This window comes from Arachis hypogaea, chromosome 17, assembly GCF_003086295.3.
Source record: "Arachis hypogaea cultivar Tifrunner chromosome 17, arahy.Tifrunner.gnm2.J5K5, whole genome shotgun sequence".
NCBI lineage: Eukaryota > Viridiplantae > Streptophyta > Magnoliopsida > Fabales > Fabaceae > Arachis > Arachis hypogaea.
In genome coordinates this window covers 121,908,754-121,930,605 of record NC_092052.1, presented here as the reverse complement: position 1 = coordinate 121,930,605, position 21,852 = coordinate 121,908,754, and the positions used below count along the sequence as shown (strand labels likewise).

Sequence of the window (21,852 nt, the reverse complement as noted above, 5' to 3'; positions counted from 1 at the left end):
ACCATTTTCTGTCACTAGGGGTGATCCGAAATTCTCTCATTTGATGCTTGCAAATGATCTCTTACTTTTCTGTCAGGCTACAAAGAGTCAGGTTTAAATGGTCATGCGTTCTCTTAACATTTTTTGTAAGACATCTGACATAAAAGTAAATCTTGAAAAGTCTAAAGCTTTTTGTTCAAAAAATGTGACTACTCGTAGAAGAGATATTTTTATTAGTGTTTCTTCAATACGTTTTGCTTTGGACTTAAGACGATATCTTGGAGTTAACCTTAATCATTCCTATACAAGTAGGGCTTCTTTTCATTCGGTGATTGAAAAGGTGAGTGGAAGATTAGCTAATTGGAAAGGAAGGCTTTTAAATAAAGTAGGGAGACTTTGCCTGATCAATTCTGTTGCAGCATCCATTCCTGTCTATCGTATGCAGGTATCTTTTTTTCCCAAATTGGGTTTGCGATAAATTGTCTTTTATGATGAGACAGTTCCTTTGGAAGGGTCAAGTTAATAGCAGAGGTCTTTCTCTTGTTAATTGGAGGACCGTGGTCACTCCAAAGAAATTTGGTGGACTGGGTGTTAGAGATCCTGCGTGTGTTAATATATCTTTACTTGGTAAATTGGTTTGACAACTTTTTCATTGTCAGGACAAGCCTTGGGTTGTTCTATTGAGGTTGAAGTATCTGAGGAATGAGAGAATTTTAGATGGCCCTATCCCTTGCAACGCTTCTCATGTTTGGAAGAGTATCTCAAAGGCTTTTGGTACTCTTAAGGATGCCTTCTCTTGGTGTATTGGATCACTTGATCATTCTTTTTGGTTTGACAATTGGAGTATTGAGGGTCCAATTGCTCAAGATGTCCCTTTTATACATATATCTGACTCTGATTAACTATTAGAAACGTTTGAAAAGATGGTCAATGGAATCTCCATGATGTTTTCTCTAACATTTCAGAAGATGTCAAACAGCATTTGAATGCTTATAATCCGGATTTGGATGCTGGAGAGAGTTCGGGTTGGTCGTGGGGTGTGGTATCTTCTAGACTCTACTCAGTTAGGAGTGGGTACAGTTGGCTAACCAAAAGAAAGTTTGACTGGAATGAGCGTGATAATTGGTTGTGGGTATGGCGACTGCATATTCCTAAGAAGTACAAGTTCTTGATTTGGCTCAGTCTTCATAACGCTATTCCTACGGCAAAGTTTCGTTTGAGTCGTGGCTTAACTTTATCTAGCACTTGTCATCGGTGTCAAAATGGTTTTGAATCCATTCTTCATTGTCTTCATGAGTGCCCTAGTGCCAAGGAGGTCTGGAACCTTTTAGGCCTGTATTCAGATAACTCGGATTTACGTGATTGGCTCTACAGAGGTACAAGGAGTGGAGATGTTTTTCTTTTCTTTTCGACCATCTGGTTTCTTTGGAGAAGCAGGAATCATAACTTATTTAATACAGATGACTCTTGGAGTGCTAGTAAAGTGGTGAGTTTGATTCGTAGTTCAGTAAGGGAGTTCCACCCTATTTTTGCTATGCATCAATCTTTGTCTCCTCCTTCGCTTTGTTTGCATTGGGTTCCACCTCCAATTCATTCTGTTAAATTGAATTGCGATGCTAGTTATTTTGCTCCTTTTGGCTATGCTGGTTTTGATTGTATCATTCGCAATTCTGATGGATGTTGGTTGAAAGGTTGTACTGGAAAAATTGAAGTGTGCAGTATTTTTTTGCTGAATTGTATGCGATTTGGAGAGGTTTATTTCTAGTTTGGGATAGTGGATTTCGTGATGTTATTTGTAAAACAGACGGTTTAGAAGCTCTTTTCTTGGTAAGGATATTTCAGAATGAAATTTGACAAAGCATATACATGAGGTTATGAATTGAAATTGGAGAGTTTCTATTCTTTTGATTCAAAGGAATACAAATAGTGCTACAAATTGTATGGCTAGAGCAGCTACTTCTGATGCGAACATTCACTGGAATTGAAGTCAACTATGGAGGGAGTTTCAACGTCTAATAAATTTAGATATGAATCTAACCAATTAATTTGATTTTGTCTCTGTTTTTCTTTTTCTGTTTAGTCACAAAAAAAAGTGATTTTAGAAAATACAACGTAAATGGTTAGGTTGACGTACCTATAAATGAGAGTGGATTCTCTCCAGTAGAAAAAAACTGGATGGTATCCAGTGTTTAATCTCACATTTTATTGTTCTCTCTCCTCTTTAGTTTTAGTCCCATTTGTAAAGTTAAAGGTGAGATATCACACTTTATTCTCTCAAGTGTTAAAAAAACTGGAGAGGATCCATTTCCTCTATAAATCCTATAATAGAGTTTGTATTTTTCTTATTTAAAGCTGCATAGCCTTCACATAAAAAGATGTTTTAAAATATGAAAAATAAAAGACCAACCATATAACCCGAAACAGAAAAAAAATAAAAAAGAAAACACACTAATTTTTTTTAGTAGTCCGATATTTCATTCACTATTGAACTGAAAACTTCAGAAATAATTAACATAAAATAGTTACAATTCTAACAACTCTTACTTCCTAGTTCTTAAAAGGACAAATTTCAACAACAATTGACCATCATCTAGTTCTAGTATTCACTAACTAAAATCCTTAGGGGATCCAAATCAGGATTGGTTTCCAAGTTTTCCACATATAGTAATAATAAGTTAACAACTTAAAAACAAGAGTTGATACATTTATTGTTATATTAAGAGTTTACTAATCGTTATATAATTACACCCTTATTTAATCATATTTATACACTATTATTTAATTAAATTGTTTTACAATTATAATAGATGTTTGAGTTAAATATTTATATTGCTATAATAATTCATAATTAAAATCTGTCTAAATTGTTTTACACAAGAAAGTACATATAAATTAAATATTTATATTAATATTATTTAGAATGAGGTATGAAAATTTGTTAAAAAATTAAAAATTATGTTACATTTATTTAGGATGTCCTTAGTTTTTCACTCGCTTTCTCTGCATATGTGTCTGTCCAATTCATGCTTTGTTTCCATTCCATGTGCACCTTATTTCCTTACACTGCAGCTTCCCATCTAACCTCTCTCTCTCTCTCTCTCTCTCTCTCTCTCTCTCTCTCTCTCTCTCTCTCTCTTCATCTTCTTGCTCTATTGTGTTGTTCCCAGCTCAAAGATTCTTGGGATAGTTCTGCCTTCTGTGATTGGTGAGTTTCCTTGGGCCTCCCTGTATGCAACTCTATTCACTTCATCATGCTCCTCCTTTGATTTTATTGATTATATTTTTTGTGTGCCATTTTTCTAAATAGAATCACTTTATGCTGCTAGGATTTGAGTTTTGATTGCAAAAGCATTTTTTTTTCTCTATATAATAAGCAAACAAGCTGGTGAAGTGATATAAAGTGTGGTCATTTTGCCAAAAAGATTGTAAATTTGTGTGTTTTTCAAGGAAATAAATAATTTTGGAATCTGGGTTTTGCTAAGGATTGATTTGGTTTAAAATGTCGTTTTCCTTTTAGTTGTGTGAATGGATATGAAACTATTTTTAAAGTTTTAAACTGACCCCAAGAGAAGGAAAGGGAAAAAATTGGAGTCTCTTTCAACTTTGAAATTTGATTGATTCTTGATTTATTGAATGAGTAAGTAGAGAATAGGATCCAGATTTAGGTTTTTATGTCATGTAGCTTTCTTTCTCCTCGGTATATATTCTTCAGCAATGTGTACCATAAAAGAAAATTCATATTCTCTTTTTGTCTAGCTTCTCAACTAAGCATTTCAATCCATCAGAAATTAGAGGAGCTAGGACAAGCCCCAAAGAGAGTAAGAAGGAGGGGGAATATAAACATTATTTTTTTACTTATCATATGTAGTTTTTTCAGAGGCACTGGACCCAGCTTATGCTTGTTTGATTTTGAAGATTTGATTCAAGGAATTAATACATCTGTTAGAATTATATTCTTTGACAAATTCAGTTAAACATGAAACTTTTGTCTTCGTTTTCTTTTTTCCCTTATTTTTTTAATTTATAAAGTTAAGCTTTCTTTAGTTGTATTTTCAGTCGAAGTTTTCATCAACCAAGATAGATTTGATGTCACATAGTCAAAAACTTTTGGTGCATTGTATCCCTGTTTAATTCCTAAAACAATTTTTCTAATTGATAAATTGTCACTTCATCATTCCCTGTGATATATGCATTTCAAACTTCAAATATTTTGTTCTTTTCATCTATCCATTATTTGCATAACATGGGGAATAAATATGAACCACATAAAAAAAGGGGGAGCAAAGATAGAAATAGAATAGTAAAGACTAGGAAACACATGCTTTTGATTTAATAAATCATCTAGTTTTGTACCTGAAACATGCAAGTCTTTCAATAATACAAATAATAATGTGAAACTATTTCCCACTAAAACACTTGGAGTAGCAGGCAAGTGCTTCTTTAGTATTCTTTTTCTTGAGGTTTTTGCACTGAGAATATGAAATTATTTGATACTTGTTGAAATTTATCTGATAAATGTATTGCATATTTAATGCCTATTTTAACAATCTTCATTTTGTATTTTATTTTCCATGTAATACAGAGCTATGACGAAGGATTTGTCTTAAGAGTGCATTGTTTTACCATTCTTTCGTAAAAAATGGTTGCAGAATCATGGTTTCGCACTCTCTGGAAGGTTCCTCGGAAGCATGATGCTAATGCTGAGAAGGTTGTGGTTGAAGTATTAGCATTTGAAGTGGCAAGCTTGATGTCCAAGCTGGTTAATCTATGGCAGACTTTGAGTGATAAACAGATTGCTAAGTTGAGAGAGGAGATCACAAATTCGGTTGGCATAAGAAAGCTAGTTTCTGAGGATGATCATTTCATTGAACGTTTGATCTGTGCAGAGATACTCGAGAACATGGCACATGTGGCTGAATCTGTGTCCAGACTTGGTAAGAAATGCAGTGATCCGAGACTTAAAGGTTTTGAGAATGCCTTTTATGACTTCATCGTTATGAGTTTCGATCCATATGGGTGGGAATTCTCTTTCAAGAAGATGGAAAAAAAGATCAAAAGGATGGAGAAGTTCATATCAGCTAATGCAAGTTTGTATCAAGAAATGGAAGTGCTTGCTGATCTTGAGCAAACTCTTACAAGAATGAAGGCGAGCGGTGAGTCAGATGCCATAACTTTAATTGAGTTTCAAAAGAAGGTTGGGTGGAAGAGGCAGGAGTTAAAGGAGTTACGGGAGGTTTCTTTATGGAACAGGACATATGACTACACGATAAATCTTTTAGCAAGATCCTTGTTCACGATATTCCATCGGATCAACCAGGTGTTTGGAATTCAAGAGGTGGTAGAAGCTGATGGAACCAATAATTCAGGTGTCTTGAATTCAGAGTTTATTTATAGAAGTCAATCAGTTTCTACATTGTTGCAATCTACAGGCAACCCATCGCAGAACAGCATTCCAAGATTTTCTTCAGGGCCCCTTAATCTCCATGCTCTTACTGCTAGATCAGGTCCTATTGGTAGATCAGGTCCAATTGGTGGAACAAACAAAACCAGCATTTTCCGTTCCGGTCCTCTTGGTGACTCGTCAACAAAATCAGGACCAATTTCAGCAAAGCATCCAAGTGTTAATTTTTATTCAGGTCCTCTTGGAAGGAATCTGAATCAATCAGCCCCAGTTTCTGGAAAAACTAAAAAGAGCAAGATTTGGAAGTTTTATGGACACTCGGCAGCTTTAACTGGGAAGGAAAGTCACTCACGACCAAGTCGACTGACTCAAGTAGGACCTTTCAAAGGATGCATGGCTTCAGACACTTCAGTTTCCGAATGCCACTCAAGCACAAAGAGTGTTCTTTATGGAACCAATAATCCCAAAGAGGCTCATTCAAATATTCTCCCTGGAAGACTATTTCATCATGGTCAATCAGTCTTCAAATCCTTATGCAAGCTACTAAAGCCTCCACCCGAAACTCTTGGTGCTGCTGCATTGGCGTTGCACTATGCAAATGTTATCATTGTGATTGAGAAGCTAGCAGCTTCTTCCAACCTGATTGGTCCTGATGCAAGAGATGACCTATACAGCATGCTCCCTGGTCGTGTTAGAACTGCACTTAGAGCGAAGTTAAAGCCGTATACCAAGTCTATGTCGGCGTCATCATTGGTCTATGACACAAGTCTTGCTGAAGAATGGAATGAAGCAATGACAAGCATATTGGAGTGGCTGGCACCACTTGCTCATAATATGATAAGATGGCAGTCTGAGAGAAGTTTCGAACAGCAGAGCTTTGTTTCCCGGACAAACGTGCTTCTCGTACAAACCCTTTACTTTGCGGATCAAGAGAAGACAGAAGAAGCAATCACTGAGCTTCTTGTAGGTCTGAACTATGTCTGGAGATATGCTAGGGAGCTGAATGCAAAAGCTCTGGCAGAGTGTGTCAGTTTTAGGATAGACAATGAATATCCTAATCTGGGTGGATAGCACAATTCTCAGTTTTGGTCTCAGCCATTTCCAACATGAGTCCAGTTCGTTGCAGAAAACACCAAAATCAGTGTGAATCAGATGCTAGCTCAAGTATGAAAGAAGTACCACACTCACGACAACTAAATTATCAGAATGAGTTGATGGTGAGGGATTTTTTTTACAGTCACTTTATTCTCTTTGATGAGTTCCGAGATAGAACTTTAGATGACTGCTTCATCTTTGCAAAGCTGCTCCCTTTACTCTTCTTCGTACCTTTGCTGAGCTCCTACAAGACGTTTAGGGTGTGTATATTAATGAGCATTGTTTGCGTACTTAATTGTATAGTTCTATTACACAATGGTGAATGGTTATTTATCAAATATAATATCTTCTGAATTGTCAGGAATGAAAAGCCTTTGTCATAGTACTTATGGTAAATAAATACTATACTTTTTTAGCTTTTCATGGCTCCCTTAAAATATAACAAACACTAATGTGCCAAGTTACGTTTTACATAAAATTTAATAATCCCAATTACATCACATAAAACTTGTCAAAAATGATAACTCAATTTACGGTTTAGGTAAATTTATCAAATGAAACAAATCCTCTGGGCTCTGGGTACCAAAGGGAATCTGTATCTTGGGAGATGCAATAATCATTTCATCTGCAAATAAAGCGAGGAACAGAGTGTTATTTAACATATGCTCTCAACCAGCAATATAGAAACAGAAACATTCTAATAAGCAATGAATTGGAGACTTTATAATCCTTTTTATTTTCCTCTGGTTGTAGAAAAATTTTAAGTTTAAAATATTTCCTACTCAGCAATACAGACAAATTGGTGGCGGACACTGAAACCAAAAGAAAAAATAATACACACAGCCTTATTATTTTAAATCGTCCACTAAATTTTTTTTCCCCAGCCTGAAATTGAAAAGAAACTAAGCCTAGTCTATAAGACACATTACACGATTTAATTTTATGGTGACTTACAATATTTAATTGATGGAAATGAAATTATTCAATATGAATTGAAGATACAGCTGAAGTGATTTCATTTGTTCTTGGGTCAGCACTTTCTAAAGAAACGCCACAAGGATCTTCTTTAACCAGAAGGGCAAGAACATTGAGTGAGCTCCATGTTTTTGACACATTGCTGCTTGAATCTCCCAAAGTAACAGCAAAGACAGCATCAAATCCTCCTGCTCCTGGAACTCCAGCCAACAACACTCCTTCCAAGTTCAGTGTAGCATCTAAAAGTTTTGTTTGTGATTCTGGTTCAATCTGCATGAATTGCAAGGAAAGAGTAGTGATATTCTACCAGCAGATATAATTTATAATCAACATCTTTCAAACAGAAGAAGCCTAATAATAAGTGCCAAATCAATGAAAGGAACTTACAGGAACACCTGCAGCCTCACCCATTAGGCGCATATGATATCTAATCCCAAGCATAGCTTCTTTTGCACCTAGCAATGCTTTAATAACTGCTTCCTTGTTAGGTTCAGAAGCTTGCTCTATCCACTGTGAGAATTGTATTTTCAACATCAACACAAGAAGAAAAGCAAGAACATGAGAGCCTGAAGTATAGTCTCAAGAACATGATATCACATATGTGCATTAGAAATTCAGTCACACCACTTGAAACTGAAAACCAGGCAAACAGTAAAATTGGATATATAATCTCTTTCAAACCCATCAAAAGTCAACTTAATTGTATAAGTCTAATAGTAAAGATGTCCTATCTCATTAAAATAACTAATAAACAGGAATGTAGAAATTTAATCTAATGCAAGGCATACCATAAGGCCAAAATGTTCTAGTTATTTAACAGTGAGCATTATCAATCAGTTTACTCTACATCCACAGGAGTAAAAATTCTAATTTTGATGTTACTTCCATTAATTAAACAACCACAAATGATTTGAAAGAAATACCTTTTCTGATCTGAGCTTGCTGCAGCTATCAATCACAGATTTATATGCATCCCATTGTTCCTTTGCTAATTTACTCAAAAAGTTCAGTTGAATTTCTAACTGCGAATTCGCCTCTGACAGTCTTCTCCATGTGTCCAGGGATTTCTGAGGGTCAGACTTTTGCCATTTTTTTACAGCACCAACCATTGATGGCGTAGATGAACCACCAGTTCCTGGTTCTCCTAGTAACTAAAAAACGATATATAGTCAGAATATTAACCAATAGACTTCATATTCTTCTGATAAGAAAGTCATTCAACCTGAAGTAAAAGGAAAATGTGGGGGTATAAGAGATTTAAATTGCTTACCAGAGTCATCAAAGGTGGTAAAGAGAACTCAGTCCTCTCATGGTCCCAGTTTCCATTCAGAATGTCACTGATAACTTCTGGTACAGGCAATACTTGTGCTGCAACCTGCAATGTCAGCAAAACAATATCTAGTCACTGTAAGAGATAACCAATAGAAGATCCTAACATGTTTAGCAACTGGAATGGCAAACTAAAATGATGGGGCTAGTAGCAAGAGTTAGAGAGCTCAAGTTTTGTTGTACATCAAGGAAAACTAATGTTCTTGTAATTGAGTATATTTAGGCCAAACAAATCTGGAGAGTCATTCATACCAGTTACATATTTAGTCGATAAATATTCACAATACCAGCATGACCAGTTGAAATGCATATATATATATATATATATATACACACAAAAGTGTGCAACAGGAATCAACATAATTAAAGCATTTTTTGCCTAAAACACAAGACACATTAAAAGGGTAAGTGCTGAATACCTGTACGGAGGAAATCACTTCCGGTGAAAACCGCACATAACGTTGACTGCCATACACAGCTGAACTGACATCAAACCCACTGCCAACTTTTCCTTGGGCAATACAATGAGCAGTTTGAGCTATTTTATGCAACAAATCAATATCTGTGTAATCCTTCCTATCCTGTTGATCTTTAGAAGAGGAAAGCTTTATGACACCAAGGTAATGAAGTAAAGCACCAATTACAGCAGTTGTCATAGCAGCAGATGAGCCCAAACCAGTCTTAGCTACTTCAGGCTTGCAATCTCCACCATCATCAGTATTGAATGTTATGGATGCAAAAGGAGGAATACTCGCCAATGACTCCGGTGTCAAAGGGAGTCCACGTCTCTCAATCTGCACAAGTTTTGCAACATCAAAACTTCACTCATGATCATTCTACTTTGTACACTAAGCTAGCACACATCATTCAATCCTTAAATCAAGTGTTAAACACATCTAATGGTAGAAATTACGTACAAACAAAATTGGGTAGGGGTAAATTACCTCATTTCTATATGAATAGAAATCATTGCAACCCAAAATGGTGATGTCAAGTCCTACAAGACCAATTCAGTTACAAAAATTGAAATGTGAAGTAGTTGACTGAAAGAGTTAACAAAATCAGCACCGGTTACTACCTTGTAAGAGAAGCTTGTGCAACACTTCCTTTTTATTGTTATCCAATGTTGCATAAGCAGCAGCCACAGAATACTGCACTGCATATTCCACAAAAGGATTTCCCCCTTCACTGAAAAAAACAAAACAAATTAAGCACCTAACTATTTATTCCACTGAAGCCACTAATCAAACAAATATAATAATGCGAAATAAAAAAATAAAAAACGTGCCTTGAGGAAGAAACACTTTGGACAGTGAGATTCTTGAGCGCGAGCTTGTAGTGTCCTTCTCTGCCGAGCTGCGGAGACGTTAATCTGACGTCTGCCCAAGCCTGAACGAAGAAAGAACCAATTAATTAACTTAATTAAGTAATTTAATTAAAATTAAGGAATTAAACCGCACCCAAGCCCAGCTATCAGGTTGGATTTCGTTGTGAAGAGGCTTAACGATGGCGTAAAAGCGAGCATTCGTACTAAGCACGAGACCTGCGTTGGGTCTCTCCAAAATCAGGTAACCACCGGTGATTAACACCTTCCCAGGTGCCGATGCAACCCTGTCATTAGTGAATAAACAAACTTAATTAAGCCAAGTTTAGTTGGTAAGTTGGGAAGAAGTGGTGGATTAACTTACACGGCCATCGTGTTAGTGCGGAATTCGGAATGCCTCAATTATGATTTATGAGTGCGGATCAGTGATCTTCTACACAGTCATTAATGCGATCGATCTCTTGCATTCTGCTTTGTTTCAGAAAATGTAAATGAAAGATAATCAATTATAAATATTAAAAATAAATAATTAGTAAATGGTAATATTGGGCTCGCGTTGCACGTGTTCCCTGCATGCAGTAAGATCTGCAAATGTGTGTAGGATTTATTCTATTATATTAGGTTTAATTATTTCGATAATTAATTATTTACTTGAAAAAATATGTAACTCAATATAAAATATTTAAATCAATGTAGATACATCATCGTAACTGATTAGTGACTAATCTTTTGTGTACATGTAAAAATTTTTCAAACTGTTCTAAAATCTGTTCATACTAATTTGCTCTCCAATCTCCAGCTGATTACAAACACTAGAATAGTTTAGGTAGTTCAGGGGTTGGTTAGTTTCAACATTTTATTTAAAGCAAAAAAGAAAGTATTACACATGCTACAAATTTGAAGCAAAAAAACTAGGGAGTAGGGAGAGACAAAGAATTGAAGTGGTAGAAGTATTAATTACTGGTAAACTAGTATTAACTATTAAGTATGAGAGTCTAATGATGGATTAAGCTGCTGCAGGTAACTTGTTGGGAGAAGTTCGGCAAATTGGGCAAGAAGCATTCAATGGAAGCCACTCATCAATACATTGAGCGTGAAAGCAATGAAGACATTCAGGTATTCTTTTCACTGTCTCTTTGGGCTTGTACTCCGACAAGCATATTGGGCATGTGTTGTCATTGGGCTTCGGAAGAATATTTGGGCTCTCCCCCACAACCATTTTTGGGTACGACTCAATAGTTGGCCCATCTAGGCCCAAAATGATAGTTTGTTGTGGGCTAATAAGGGGCTCGAAATCTGGTACAGTTTGACGGTCCCAGACCCAACGGTGGGCTAAGATTTTGAGCTTGCTGCACAGGCAACTCAATATCCCAATGAAGCACAATAATGCTGGTACTCCTAAGCCTATAACTATTGCATATTGTGCACAACGAGAAAACCCTGTCAAAAAAATAAATATATAAATAAGAGAGAAAAATCCGTGGCAAATTTTGTAAATTTTCATGTTTAATTGTACTTCATGTTTCATTTTATAGATATTATTATCCTTTTACATTTTATAAGCTGAGTGGAACCGTTCTATTTGCATTATTTCATCTGTTTTTGTTTACATGTCCACGTCTCCATTGTTTAATGTTGATAATGACCACAATAATAATATTTTCATAACATGGATATTACAAAGAAAAAAGAAATTATACTCCTATTCTAACCCCTTTGACGTGACCACTAACCCAATCACCCACCACCACAAGTTTTTCCAACCATGAATTATTTAAACACAAATACTAATATTTTCTCGAATTAAATTATAGATCTCCTAGAGGAAAGGAGTTCAAAATTTACCTAGGAAAATCAAATTGTAATTAAGCATAGGCAATAAATGCATAAAAAAGTTGAAGCTTGCATGAAATGAGTTAGATTCTAAGGGCCTATTTGATTTCACAAAAATACTATATTAACATTAAAAAATTAACTATTAAATTAATTATTATGTATTTATTTGTAAATATATATTATATAATTTATTTTTAATATATATTTTATATATTAATACATACACTATACGAATGTCTAATTTAGTATATATTTTTTGAAAAAATATAGATAAACAATGAGAATACTAAATAATATGAACAATAGATTTGTCAGATGTTAAATTTAATAGGTATGCAGATGATTATGTTTATTATTTTTAATTGGATAGTTATTTCTTTTGATTCGATTTACTCATACACAATTAACCATAATTGGATGTTTAATTCACCAAGTGTACAGATTGTTATTCTAATACTAGGTTTAGGAGGTAATTTGGAATGGAGTATTTACAAAAATTATTTACAAAAGTTATTATCTACCTAGCAAAATCTATACTTTTTTTTTTTTACGTAACAATGTTGTTGATTTAATTTTTTTATAAAATTTTAAAATTGGAAAGAAAAAAAAAAACTCAAACCAAACAACAAATATAATAGTTAATGGAGTGTGTGTGGCAGTGTGGTACCTTTTGAAGGGAAATCGTTGAAACACACAACATGCGAAGTGGTGTTGCTCTCAAAGCCACATCTTCCACCGTGTAACTCACACCTCCCACACTCTGGCCATTCCCACGACAACCTCAAATCATCGCTGAGGTTAGACGACACAACATGTTCGTAAAACGGCACCCCAACCGGCACTTTCACCCTCTTAACCACGTTACAAATCGACGACAAGTAAACAACAACGGTTGACGAAGACGTTGCAAAAAGCACGTGCTTTGGATCACTGAGACAAGCTATGGGATTGTACCTATGCTTGAGATACTCCAAGTTCATGGAACAGTTGAAGAACGTGAATTCTTGGTTGTAAACGGCTTCGAATGGGGATGAAGAGAGGTTGAGAGAGAGTATGCGTTTTGGAAGGCAATTGTCAGGGTCGTTTACCCACACTTGTTGAGTGTCGTAGTCTATCCCTTTGATGCTGAATTCTCCTCCTGAATGAGGTAGGTTGAGGAGTGTTTGGCCACGGTTGTTGCATGTTACTGTGAAACCTGGGTACCCACATGATGATGATGAGTTTGGTTCTATTTGGAAAGGGAATCGAATTACTGGCTCCCTTAGATTGCAAACAGCATCCAAGCATGTGTCTTGTGTGGTTGATGACACAATAACGTGTTTTTGAGGAGGCTTGAAGGAGACGAAGAAAAGAAGGAGGAGGATTATGGGAAAGCTCATGTTTGGAGTTAATTGGGTTTTGGGGTTTGGGTTAACCTTAGCTTCTTTCGGTATTATTACTTTGGGGGTGTTGTCTTAGGTGCATCTGCACTTAGGTGCACCTCCCTTAATGCAAATGGGTGCATGATTGAACCTATTAGTGGGGTGCACCACAGAAAGCAACTTTTGTTTTGCCACCAAATATGATGAGGTAACTGTGGTGGATATTATGTAAATGTGAAATATTATTTATATCCATGCTGCTGAATAGTGAATAGATGTATAGACATCATAGTTAAGATGTGTTCAAAGTGATAAATAAAATAATAGGTTAACTATGATTTTGGTTCCTAACGTAGAGGTCGAAAATTTATTTCGTCTTCGACTTTTTTTTTGCTATAAAATGGTCTCGAAAGTTTCAATTTGTTTTAAAACCGTCATTCGAACCAAAATACCCCTTTCCCTTTTTTTCCCAAAATCAAGCACCAGCAGAAGCACAAACACAAGCAGAAACAGAACCAGAAGTAACATAAACAATGAATCAACAATGTAATCAAGCAGAAGCAGGAACAGGGCAACAACAACAACAACAACAACAACAACAATGAATTACCAATGTATCAACAATGGAATCAAGCAGAAACAGAAGCAGGAGCAAAACAACAACAACAATGAAACAACATAATCAATCAGAAGCAGAAGCAACCAGAAACAACAATAATAAAAAATAACAACATAATAGAAGCAAAAGTAGAATAGAAGCAAAAGCAAAAGAAGAATGGAAGCAGAAGCAGATGCCGGCGAGCCACCCGAAACCGCCATCACAGCCATCATAGGGCCGATCTGCCATCAAAGCGCCGCAACCCTTTTCTTCTTATCTCTTCGCGCTACCCTAGCGCACCGTCACAGCGCGAGCTCTTCTCCTCTCTCGGCTCACCACCGAAGCCTTCCCCTGTTCTTGCCTCGAACCAGAACCCACCGCCATCGAGCACCTCCGCCGAGCCCAGAGGAGCAGCGGTGAGATCCAGCCACTGAACGACGAAGAGCAGCGACGGTCCTGTTCTTGCCTCGAACCAGAACCCACCACCATCGAGCACCTCCACCGAGACCAGAGGAGCAGCGGCGAGATCCAGCCACCGAACGACAACGAGAAGCGGCAATGGGATTGGAGCAGCGGCGGCGAATTGGAGCGGCGAGATCCTTTCCCCTTCTCCCTGCGAATCCCTTCCCCCTTTCCCCTTTCCCCACTTACAAAATGAAATATTCTTAGTTAAGGGTATTTTTGGAATAAAAATTAAAAATTTGATAAAAAAGATGATTTTAAAATTAATTGAAATCTTTGGAATTATTTTGTAGCGAAAAAAAGACCAAAAACGAAATAAATTTTTTACTTCTACGTTGAAAATTAAAATCATATTTAATCCTAAAATAATAGATACAAAAGAACTTAACTTAAATGGTAAATGTAAGAAGAGTCAAAAAATAAGAACAGTAATACTATAAAGATAAAAAAATTAACTCAAATTTATTTTATTTATTATTTATTAATTTAACAATAATTAATATATACTAAATAAGATAAATTTAGATTTTTTTAGCTTTGATCTCCCAAATATTATAGTCTGACTAAATATGTTAGAGTGGATTCCAATCAATTAAAAATGTTGTTCAGGCGGATGATATTCTGGGGAAGGGCTTCACTGGAACGTCACTGTCTTTTTAGTTGTAAACTAAAATAATAAATTTAGTGAGCTCATTAGGATGACTTGAAGCAGGTAGTATTTAATTTTAACCTTTTAAATGTATTTAAGAAACGATGGAATATATCGGGTGATTTCAGGTAATGCGTGGGCACCACGGGTTCGTATAGCTTTTTAGAGAAGTGTTTATACTTTTTAAAAATATTAAAAGTGTATTTGGTTCATTTTTTTATTTTTAGTATTTTTTATTTTTTAATTTTGTGAAAAAATAAAAATAATAAAATTTTATTTTTCATTTTCACATCATGTTTCATTTTTTTTATAAAATCCAGAAAATAAAAAATACTAAAAATAAAAATACAAATTAAACTAGCCTTAAGTTTTTAAATAGTTTTTTTTTAATTTGGTAAATTCAAAAAAATAAAAATTTACGTGTAGTTATTTTCATGTAAAGTTAAGATAGTTGCATGTCAACTATAAAAAAAAATATATATAGGTAATTATAGTTTTGAAAAGTTAAAAATACTTATAAAAATTGGCCATGAATTCTTTACTCCTACTTTTATGTAAAAGTATGATTAACCATCAATAAAATAAGAGAAAATTCCACTTTCCTTTCCTGCGAGATGTTAAAATGACACTCCCTCCCCTCTATTTTATAAATGTACATTCTCATCCCTTCTAATTTTTAAAAAACCTCATTTTTAATCCATTTTAAATTTTTTGTGTTAGCTAATGTTAACTGTTAACTAATGTTAACTTTATCCATTTTTTAAGAAAAAATACGCATTAGCAAAAATTTTATTTTATATCATTAAATTTACTTACCAAAATACCCTTTAATAAATTATTCTTTTATTGGTTAAATTGTATTTTTAAAAAAATTTAATAATTATATTATTTTTTTCTAAAATATCTTTCGATAATTTTTAAATTATTAAATTATAATTTTACCAAAATTTTCGTTAACAATTTTTTTTATATTTTACTATTAATTTTTCGATATTTATATATATTATTTTAACATTAAATAAAAAATTTTAGTAAGATTATTTTTCAATATCAATATATATTAGTTGTTATACATATTAACATATTAACAGTGGTAAGATTTTTTTATTTAATGTTAAAATAATATATATTGATATCAAAAAATTAATAGTAAAATATAAAAATAATTGTTAACAAAAATTTTGGTAAAATCATAATTTAATAATTAAAAAATTATTGAGGGTAGGTATCTTAGAAAAAAATAATTTAATTATTAATTTTTTAAAAATATTTTAGTAGAAATACAATTTAATCAATAAAAAAATTATTAAAAGATATTTTGGTAAGAAAAATTTAATAATAAAAAATAAAATTTTTGCTATGAGTATTTTTTCAAAAAATAATTTATTTTTTCTTAAAAAATGGATAAAGTTAATATTAGTTAACACAAAAAATTTAAAATGGATTAAAGATGATGTTTTTTAAAAGTTAGAAAGGAGGAGAATGTACATTTATAAAATAGAGGGGAGGGGAGTGTCATTTTAGCATCTCGCAAGGGAGGGGAGTGGAATTTTCTCATAAAATAATTATAAAATATATCCCATCCTTTTTTTTTGAAAAAAATTAATATTAGATATTAATCCATCTAATTTTTGCTTTTTACACTTTTTTTCTATTTTCTTTTTAATTTCAGATTTAGAGAAGAGAAGCATTTGGTCTAATAGGATTTTTTCTCCTCTTTCAATTACTGTCATTCTCTCATCCTCTTCCTTTGTTGTATCTCTTGTTCGCTTATCATCGCCGCTGCAACCTGCTTCCGCTGCCGCGCAACCTGCTGCTGCCGCCGCCACGCAACACGTTGCCAACCCCGCCAAGCAACACTCTTCCGGGTGAAATAGATACCTGACTGATTCTCTTGGTACGGGTGAGACCATTGATGTATGCCTCTCTCACCCTACAAGAAAAAGCGTATTTATCGACGCAAAAAATTAACGGCTATCTCTCCTGTCAATATTTTTCGATGGCTTGCTGTCGATAGTTTAAAAAAATAATTAAAAATAAAATAATAAAATCGACAGCCTGATCGTCGATTTTTTGATGATGCATTAAATCCCTTTTAACTATCGTCATATTGTCGGCGAAATAGGAGTCAAAAATACTTTTATTTTAAAATCGACGAACATGACGTCTATTTTTATATTTAAAATATCGACAACCTTTCCGTTAATAAATTTAAACAGTCCAAATCGCTTTTGGAAACCAAATAAATAGTGTGAATTTAATGTATAAAATAGACGCTAAAGACGTTGCTTCTTTTTCAAATTAAAATCAACAAATATACCGTCGATTTTTATGGCTAAAAACACCAACCCCGCGCCCCCTATCGAGCTTCTTTCACACACACACAAAATCACAAATCAAACGAGCTTGATCCTCTCTCCTTCAACGAGCTGCTTCTTCTCTCTGTCGCACGAGTTTCTTCTTCTCCTTTCCTCACTCACAGCGCCACCGCCGGCCACCCTAACCACCGGAGCTACCTTCTCATTCTTCTCATCTCTTTTAAACACTGAACCAGTAGAACACAGCCCTTGTTTCTCTCGTTCTTTTTCGTTCGCAGAACAAATCAAGCTCAAACTCTTGTTCTCTTTGTCTCAGGTGAGCTCCAGCACGCGCGGTGCCACCTGTAGCAGCGTCTGCCCCACCACCGCCACACCTCTCTCTCTCTCTCTCTCTCCTTTTATCCACCCTCAGTTCTGGCTCGCATATCTTCTCAGTGCCGCAGCCATCATCTCCTACAGTCAATGCTTCCAGGTTTTGGTTTCAAAATTCTTTTAATTTATGTTAAATTCAATTAATTTTGTTTAGTTAGTTTGATTTTAGTAATTAGTTTAGTGAGATTTGTTTTTTGATTAGTGAATTTTTAGGTTTTGATTATATTAGGTTTTGATTCTGAATAGCTGAGAAATATTTAGATTGTTAATCTGAATTGCTGAACATTGCTGCTGATTTTGTTTGGAAACTACTTGACTAAATTGTTGATATTTTATGTTGTTTTGTTGCAAGAATAACGTGTTTTGATTATTTATTTTATTTAAATAAGGTGCTAGCCTTATTATAAAATCAAGAATAAGGTGTTTTGATTCTGGATGTAGATCTGTCGCCAAATTCATTAACACTAGTTGGACCGATCTAGAAAGTTAACTTGCAAATTAAGATGCACCAATAAATTAAGCCTTTTAACTATGATTCATGATTCTGCTTCTCTATATAGTTTTACTTAATGACTATTTATAATGGTTTGATCATGAAATTTTAATGAATTGGAGGAAAGTGTTGGTGTGTTTAAACATACTCTGGTGACTGGTCAGGTACACCATGGAGCGACCGCGATTCAGTGATCATCTAAAAGCCATAAAGTTCATCTGCAAGGATTTTTGGACTGAGCTCTTTAAGAAGCAAATCGACAACTTGAAAACAAACCATAGAGTGAGTTCAAATTAGAGCTGTATTCATTTGGTGGTGTGTTTGTTATATGGTTTTAGATTGGAATGGATGGTCATGGTATTCGTTTGCTACTTGCTGCAGGGTACCTTTGTATTGCAAGATAATAAGTTCCCCTGGCTTGAGCGGATATCAATTTTAATGTATTGACTTTGCTATTGAATTGAAGTTTTCAGATTTTAGATTCATCTTTATATATTTAAGTGCTCTTGAATCTTGACTAATATTCTCTGCCTGTATTAATGTGAGAAAATTCCTAAATCTACAAATTGTATTCACTTATTGATGGTATTTTCTCATTTACTATTGTTGGCAGCTAAGAAGTTTGGGGTTAATGAATTTGTGAACCCAAAAGATCATAACAAACCTATAAAAGAGGTTCATTCTAAGTTTTTCTGCATAATTATTTATATTTTCAGGGAAGAAAGACTAAGATGTTAATATTGCTCAACAGATAATGGCTGAAATGACCAATGGAGGAGTGGATCATTCTGTTGAATGTACCGGCAGCATCTAAACTATGATCTCAGCATTTCTAGTTCTATTCTAATCCCGCCACTTTCATTCCCTGGATTCCATTCACAAGGTTGGCGCCATTCCTTCCCTTTCTTTCTTTTTCTTTCGTTTCATCTGTAAAAAGTATTCATATACTGATATTTGTATTGTTTTTTGGTTAGCTACCAATATGTTCATCTATTTCTTGTCATATAAAATCATGTGCTTATACATGTAAACCATAATAAGATCAATAATTACAAGAGAAAGAGAGTGAGTTGTGTTGTGTTGTTCATCTTCCAGTAAAGACACCACTGAAGACTTGGCTGTTTCCACCAAGTGATGCTTCCCATTCTATGGAGTTCAACACTATCTGTGACAGTGCTCCAACCAAGTCCCTCATTTCAGGCCTTTCTACTGGATCTTCTTGCAAGCACCGACCTGCTATCTCTGCTACCTTGAGCACATATTCAATGGGATAGTTTGCTTCAAGGTTCTTATCTATCACATCTTCTAGAGCATTCTCTGGCTCTGCATCTTGGAATATTTGTTGTACCTGATGAAGAAAAAAAGCCTCATGCATTTGAAATGTTAGATTTGACATTCTAATTTAACTCCTTTGGCAAGTCCTCTTGCTTTCATGTTATAAAGAGGATAGAAATATATATCCTTTCAGTTTAAAACTTATAACTTAAGTCTATTTGTAGCATGGACTGCAAAGTGTCTTTCATGTTTATTTGACTTCTGGCATATATATATCAATATAACAAGAAAGGAACCAGATTTGTTATGCGGCAAACATATTGTGTAAGGGATTAACTCTTTAAATAGTAATATATATAATTAAATAAAATATAAAAATTATACTTTATTAATATTATTTTTAAAAAATTCTCCCTTACTTTCTGTATGTCCCTTCTCTTTTGTTTTATCTTTTTTTAGCAGTCATAGTTATTAACATTAAAATATTATGCATGCTTATCTATACTTGTGTAAACCATTCATGGTGAAAGTATAAATTATTTGCTTATCTATATTTTCTTATCTTAGCAAATTAATACATTTGTATCACTTAGACAAGTACAAGGCTATTATTAAATGTGTCATGAGAGCATGGAAATTCTAAATATGGTTTTCTTATTTTTATTTTTTGTTAAATTACCTTTGAATTTAACAACTAGATTGTGATACAGTACCTCTGCAATCGAATCAGTTGAAGATGGAGCTCTGAAGGGAGTACAGAAATGGTGTGACTAGTAGCAAATAGCCTAGTATTGTATATAGCAGTGATTTGAGGAGCCTCATCATTTGGAAACTTGGAATTTCTTGTGGAAACTTGGAATTTCTTCAACCAGCAAGGAAGAAGAATTGGTATGATATTTTTATATAAAATATTGGTGTTACTACTTACTATGTATACCTACAGTGGGCACTCAATCAATGAGGTGATTGAGTCTGAGTGAACAAGTTACTCCAATTCTATTGTGATCCGTTGTTTCCAGCAATGGTGTAGCACCAAGTTGATAGGTTTTATTTTGATTATTTTGAATATTTTGTATTATTAGTGGATTGCAATTTAAACAAATATAAGTATAATTTTAGTTATTTATCTTGTCTTGAGTCCTTATGTTAGAAAATTATTTATTATTTTGATAAATTTGTAAACTCATTATCTAATATTTAGTATAAATTTTATTTTTATATTTAAAAGTTTATTTGTCTTATTATCTAATATTCTGTATAAATTTTATTTCTATATTTAAAATTTTATTTGCATTAATTGTTTACTATTTTTCAAATAGAAAAAATAATTAAAACATATAACTATTAGAATCGATGGTAAAGCTGTCGCTTTTTAAAATTAAAATAGAAAAAAAATAAAATATAGATAAAGAATTTGTCGGTATCTAAATAATTAAATCGACGGCAACTGTGTCGATTTTATTGAATCAAATATCGACGGCAACATTGTCAATTTTATTAATCATATTATAAACAAAAACATCGTCGATTTTATTGAATCAAATATCGACAGAAATGGCGTCGATTTTATATAATAATATCGACGGCAACGTTGTCGATTTTAGTAACAATGTAAAATTCTCAAACTCATATTTTAGACAGAAACACTGTCGATTTTATTTGGTTATTATCGACGGCTAGGCAAGCCGTCGATTTTATTAAAATTTTGAAAAATCGACAAGCTTAATAGTGACCACCTCCGCCGTCTATTTTGCTGTCGAATTCAATTTGGTCGTCGATTTTAACGATGTTTCTTGTAGTGTCACCACTTTTTAACTCTTCCCTTCTCTTAATGGCTTCCTTATCTGAGTAGAATTGATAATCTTAATACTTAGGAAGCACTAGGAGTCATAATATTGAATCTATTAGCATAAAGTTATGACGTATATAGTTTAAATTTCTGAATGTTAACTTTCTGGTTTAATGCATTGATTTGATTTACTGATTTCTTACGCTTGATAAATGAACCTGATGGAGAAGAGTAAGATGTTGAATTTCTCAAGTCTGGAGCTTTTTTTTAAAGTTTTCCATTCATATTCATATTGTATGAGTAAACACATCCTATAATTTCCGCGTGTACAAATGCAGAGTCCTCAATGTATCTAGGATTTTATTGACTACGTAAGACACGTGTATGCTAAGGCTATTATTGGTGGTAAAATATAATATCTAGAACTTAACAGTTTTTTGTTTATGCTTTCTTATTATCAACCATAAAATGAACTGTGCCAAGCATTATAACTTAACAGTTTTTCATACCCATTGGGGTTTGTGATGTCTCAGTTGATATATATTATATCTTCATTCTGCATCTTAATACATGGTTGAAGTGAAGTAATTAATTGC

At 34.0% G+C, this 21,852-nt stretch overlaps 3 protein-coding genes and 1 long non-coding RNA gene across 8 annotated transcripts; 2 read left to right on the top strand and 2 right to left on the bottom strand.

Annotated features, from left to right (window-relative positions):
* Positions 1 to 4,618: 4,618 nt before the first annotated feature.
* Positions 4,619 to 6,845, top strand: LOC112764118 (uncharacterized). Its single transcript, XM_025809654.3, has one exon. The coding sequence runs from the start codon at positions 4,619 to 4,621 to the stop codon at positions 6,449 to 6,451; it is 1,833 nt and encodes a 610-aa protein (XP_025665439.2). The 3' UTR covers positions 6,452 to 6,845.
* LOC112764121 (phosphomevalonate kinase, peroxisomal) lies at positions 6,743 to 10,571 on the bottom strand. Of its 2 annotated transcripts, XM_025809657.3 has the most exons (11): positions 10,468 to 10,571; positions 10,240 to 10,390; positions 10,068 to 10,168; positions 9,858 to 9,967; positions 9,724 to 9,776; positions 9,199 to 9,573; positions 8,721 to 8,825; positions 8,374 to 8,601; positions 7,838 to 7,960; positions 7,430 to 7,720; positions 6,743 to 7,100 (listed from the first exon to the last, which is right to left on the bottom strand). In XM_025809657.3, the coding sequence occupies exons 1-10, from the start codon at positions 10,473 to 10,475 to the stop codon at positions 7,454 to 7,456; spliced, it is 1,521 nt and encodes a 506-aa protein (XP_025665442.1). In that variant the 5' UTR covers positions 10,476 to 10,571; the 3' UTR covers positions 6,743 to 7,100; positions 7,430 to 7,453. The 2 variants fall into 2 exon arrangements, with proteins under 2 accessions (XP_025665442.1, XP_025665441.1); XM_025809656.3 differs by lacking the exon at positions 6,743 to 7,100 and having other exon boundaries at positions 7,188 to 7,720.
* LOC112764123 (putative RING-H2 finger protein ATL21B) lies at positions 10,468 to 13,749 on the bottom strand. Of its 3 annotated transcripts, none has more exons than XM_072223490.1 (3): positions 12,607 to 13,749; positions 11,083 to 11,543; positions 10,468 to 10,571 (listed from the first exon to the last, which is right to left on the bottom strand). In XM_072223490.1, exons 1-2 carry the CDS (start codon positions 13,316 to 13,318, stop codon positions 11,110 to 11,112), a joined length of 1,146 nt encoding a protein of 381 aa, XP_072079591.1. In that variant the 5' UTR covers positions 13,319 to 13,749; the 3' UTR covers positions 10,468 to 10,571; positions 11,083 to 11,109. The 3 variants fall into 3 exon arrangements, with proteins under 3 accessions (XP_072079591.1, XP_072079590.1, XP_025665443.1); XM_072223489.1 differs by having other exon boundaries at positions 10,469 to 10,571; positions 11,065 to 11,543; XM_025809658.3 differs by lacking the exon at positions 10,468 to 10,571 and having other exon boundaries at positions 10,925 to 11,543.
* Positions 13,750 to 17,340: 3,591 nt separating this feature from the next.
* Positions 17,341 to 20,589, top strand: LOC112765948 (uncharacterized). Of its 2 annotated transcripts, XR_003183979.3 has the most exons (8): positions 17,341 to 17,562; positions 17,644 to 17,799; positions 18,357 to 18,474; positions 18,574 to 18,632; positions 18,806 to 18,867; positions 18,944 to 19,075; positions 19,288 to 19,477; positions 20,178 to 20,589. It is a non-coding gene; the product is annotated as an uncharacterized lncRNA (long non-coding RNA). The 2 variants fall into 2 exon arrangements; XR_011875643.1 differs by lacking the exon at positions 18,806 to 18,867 and having other exon boundaries at positions 17,374 to 17,562; positions 18,909 to 19,075.
* The last annotated feature ends 1,263 nt before the right edge of the window (positions 20,590 to 21,852 follow it).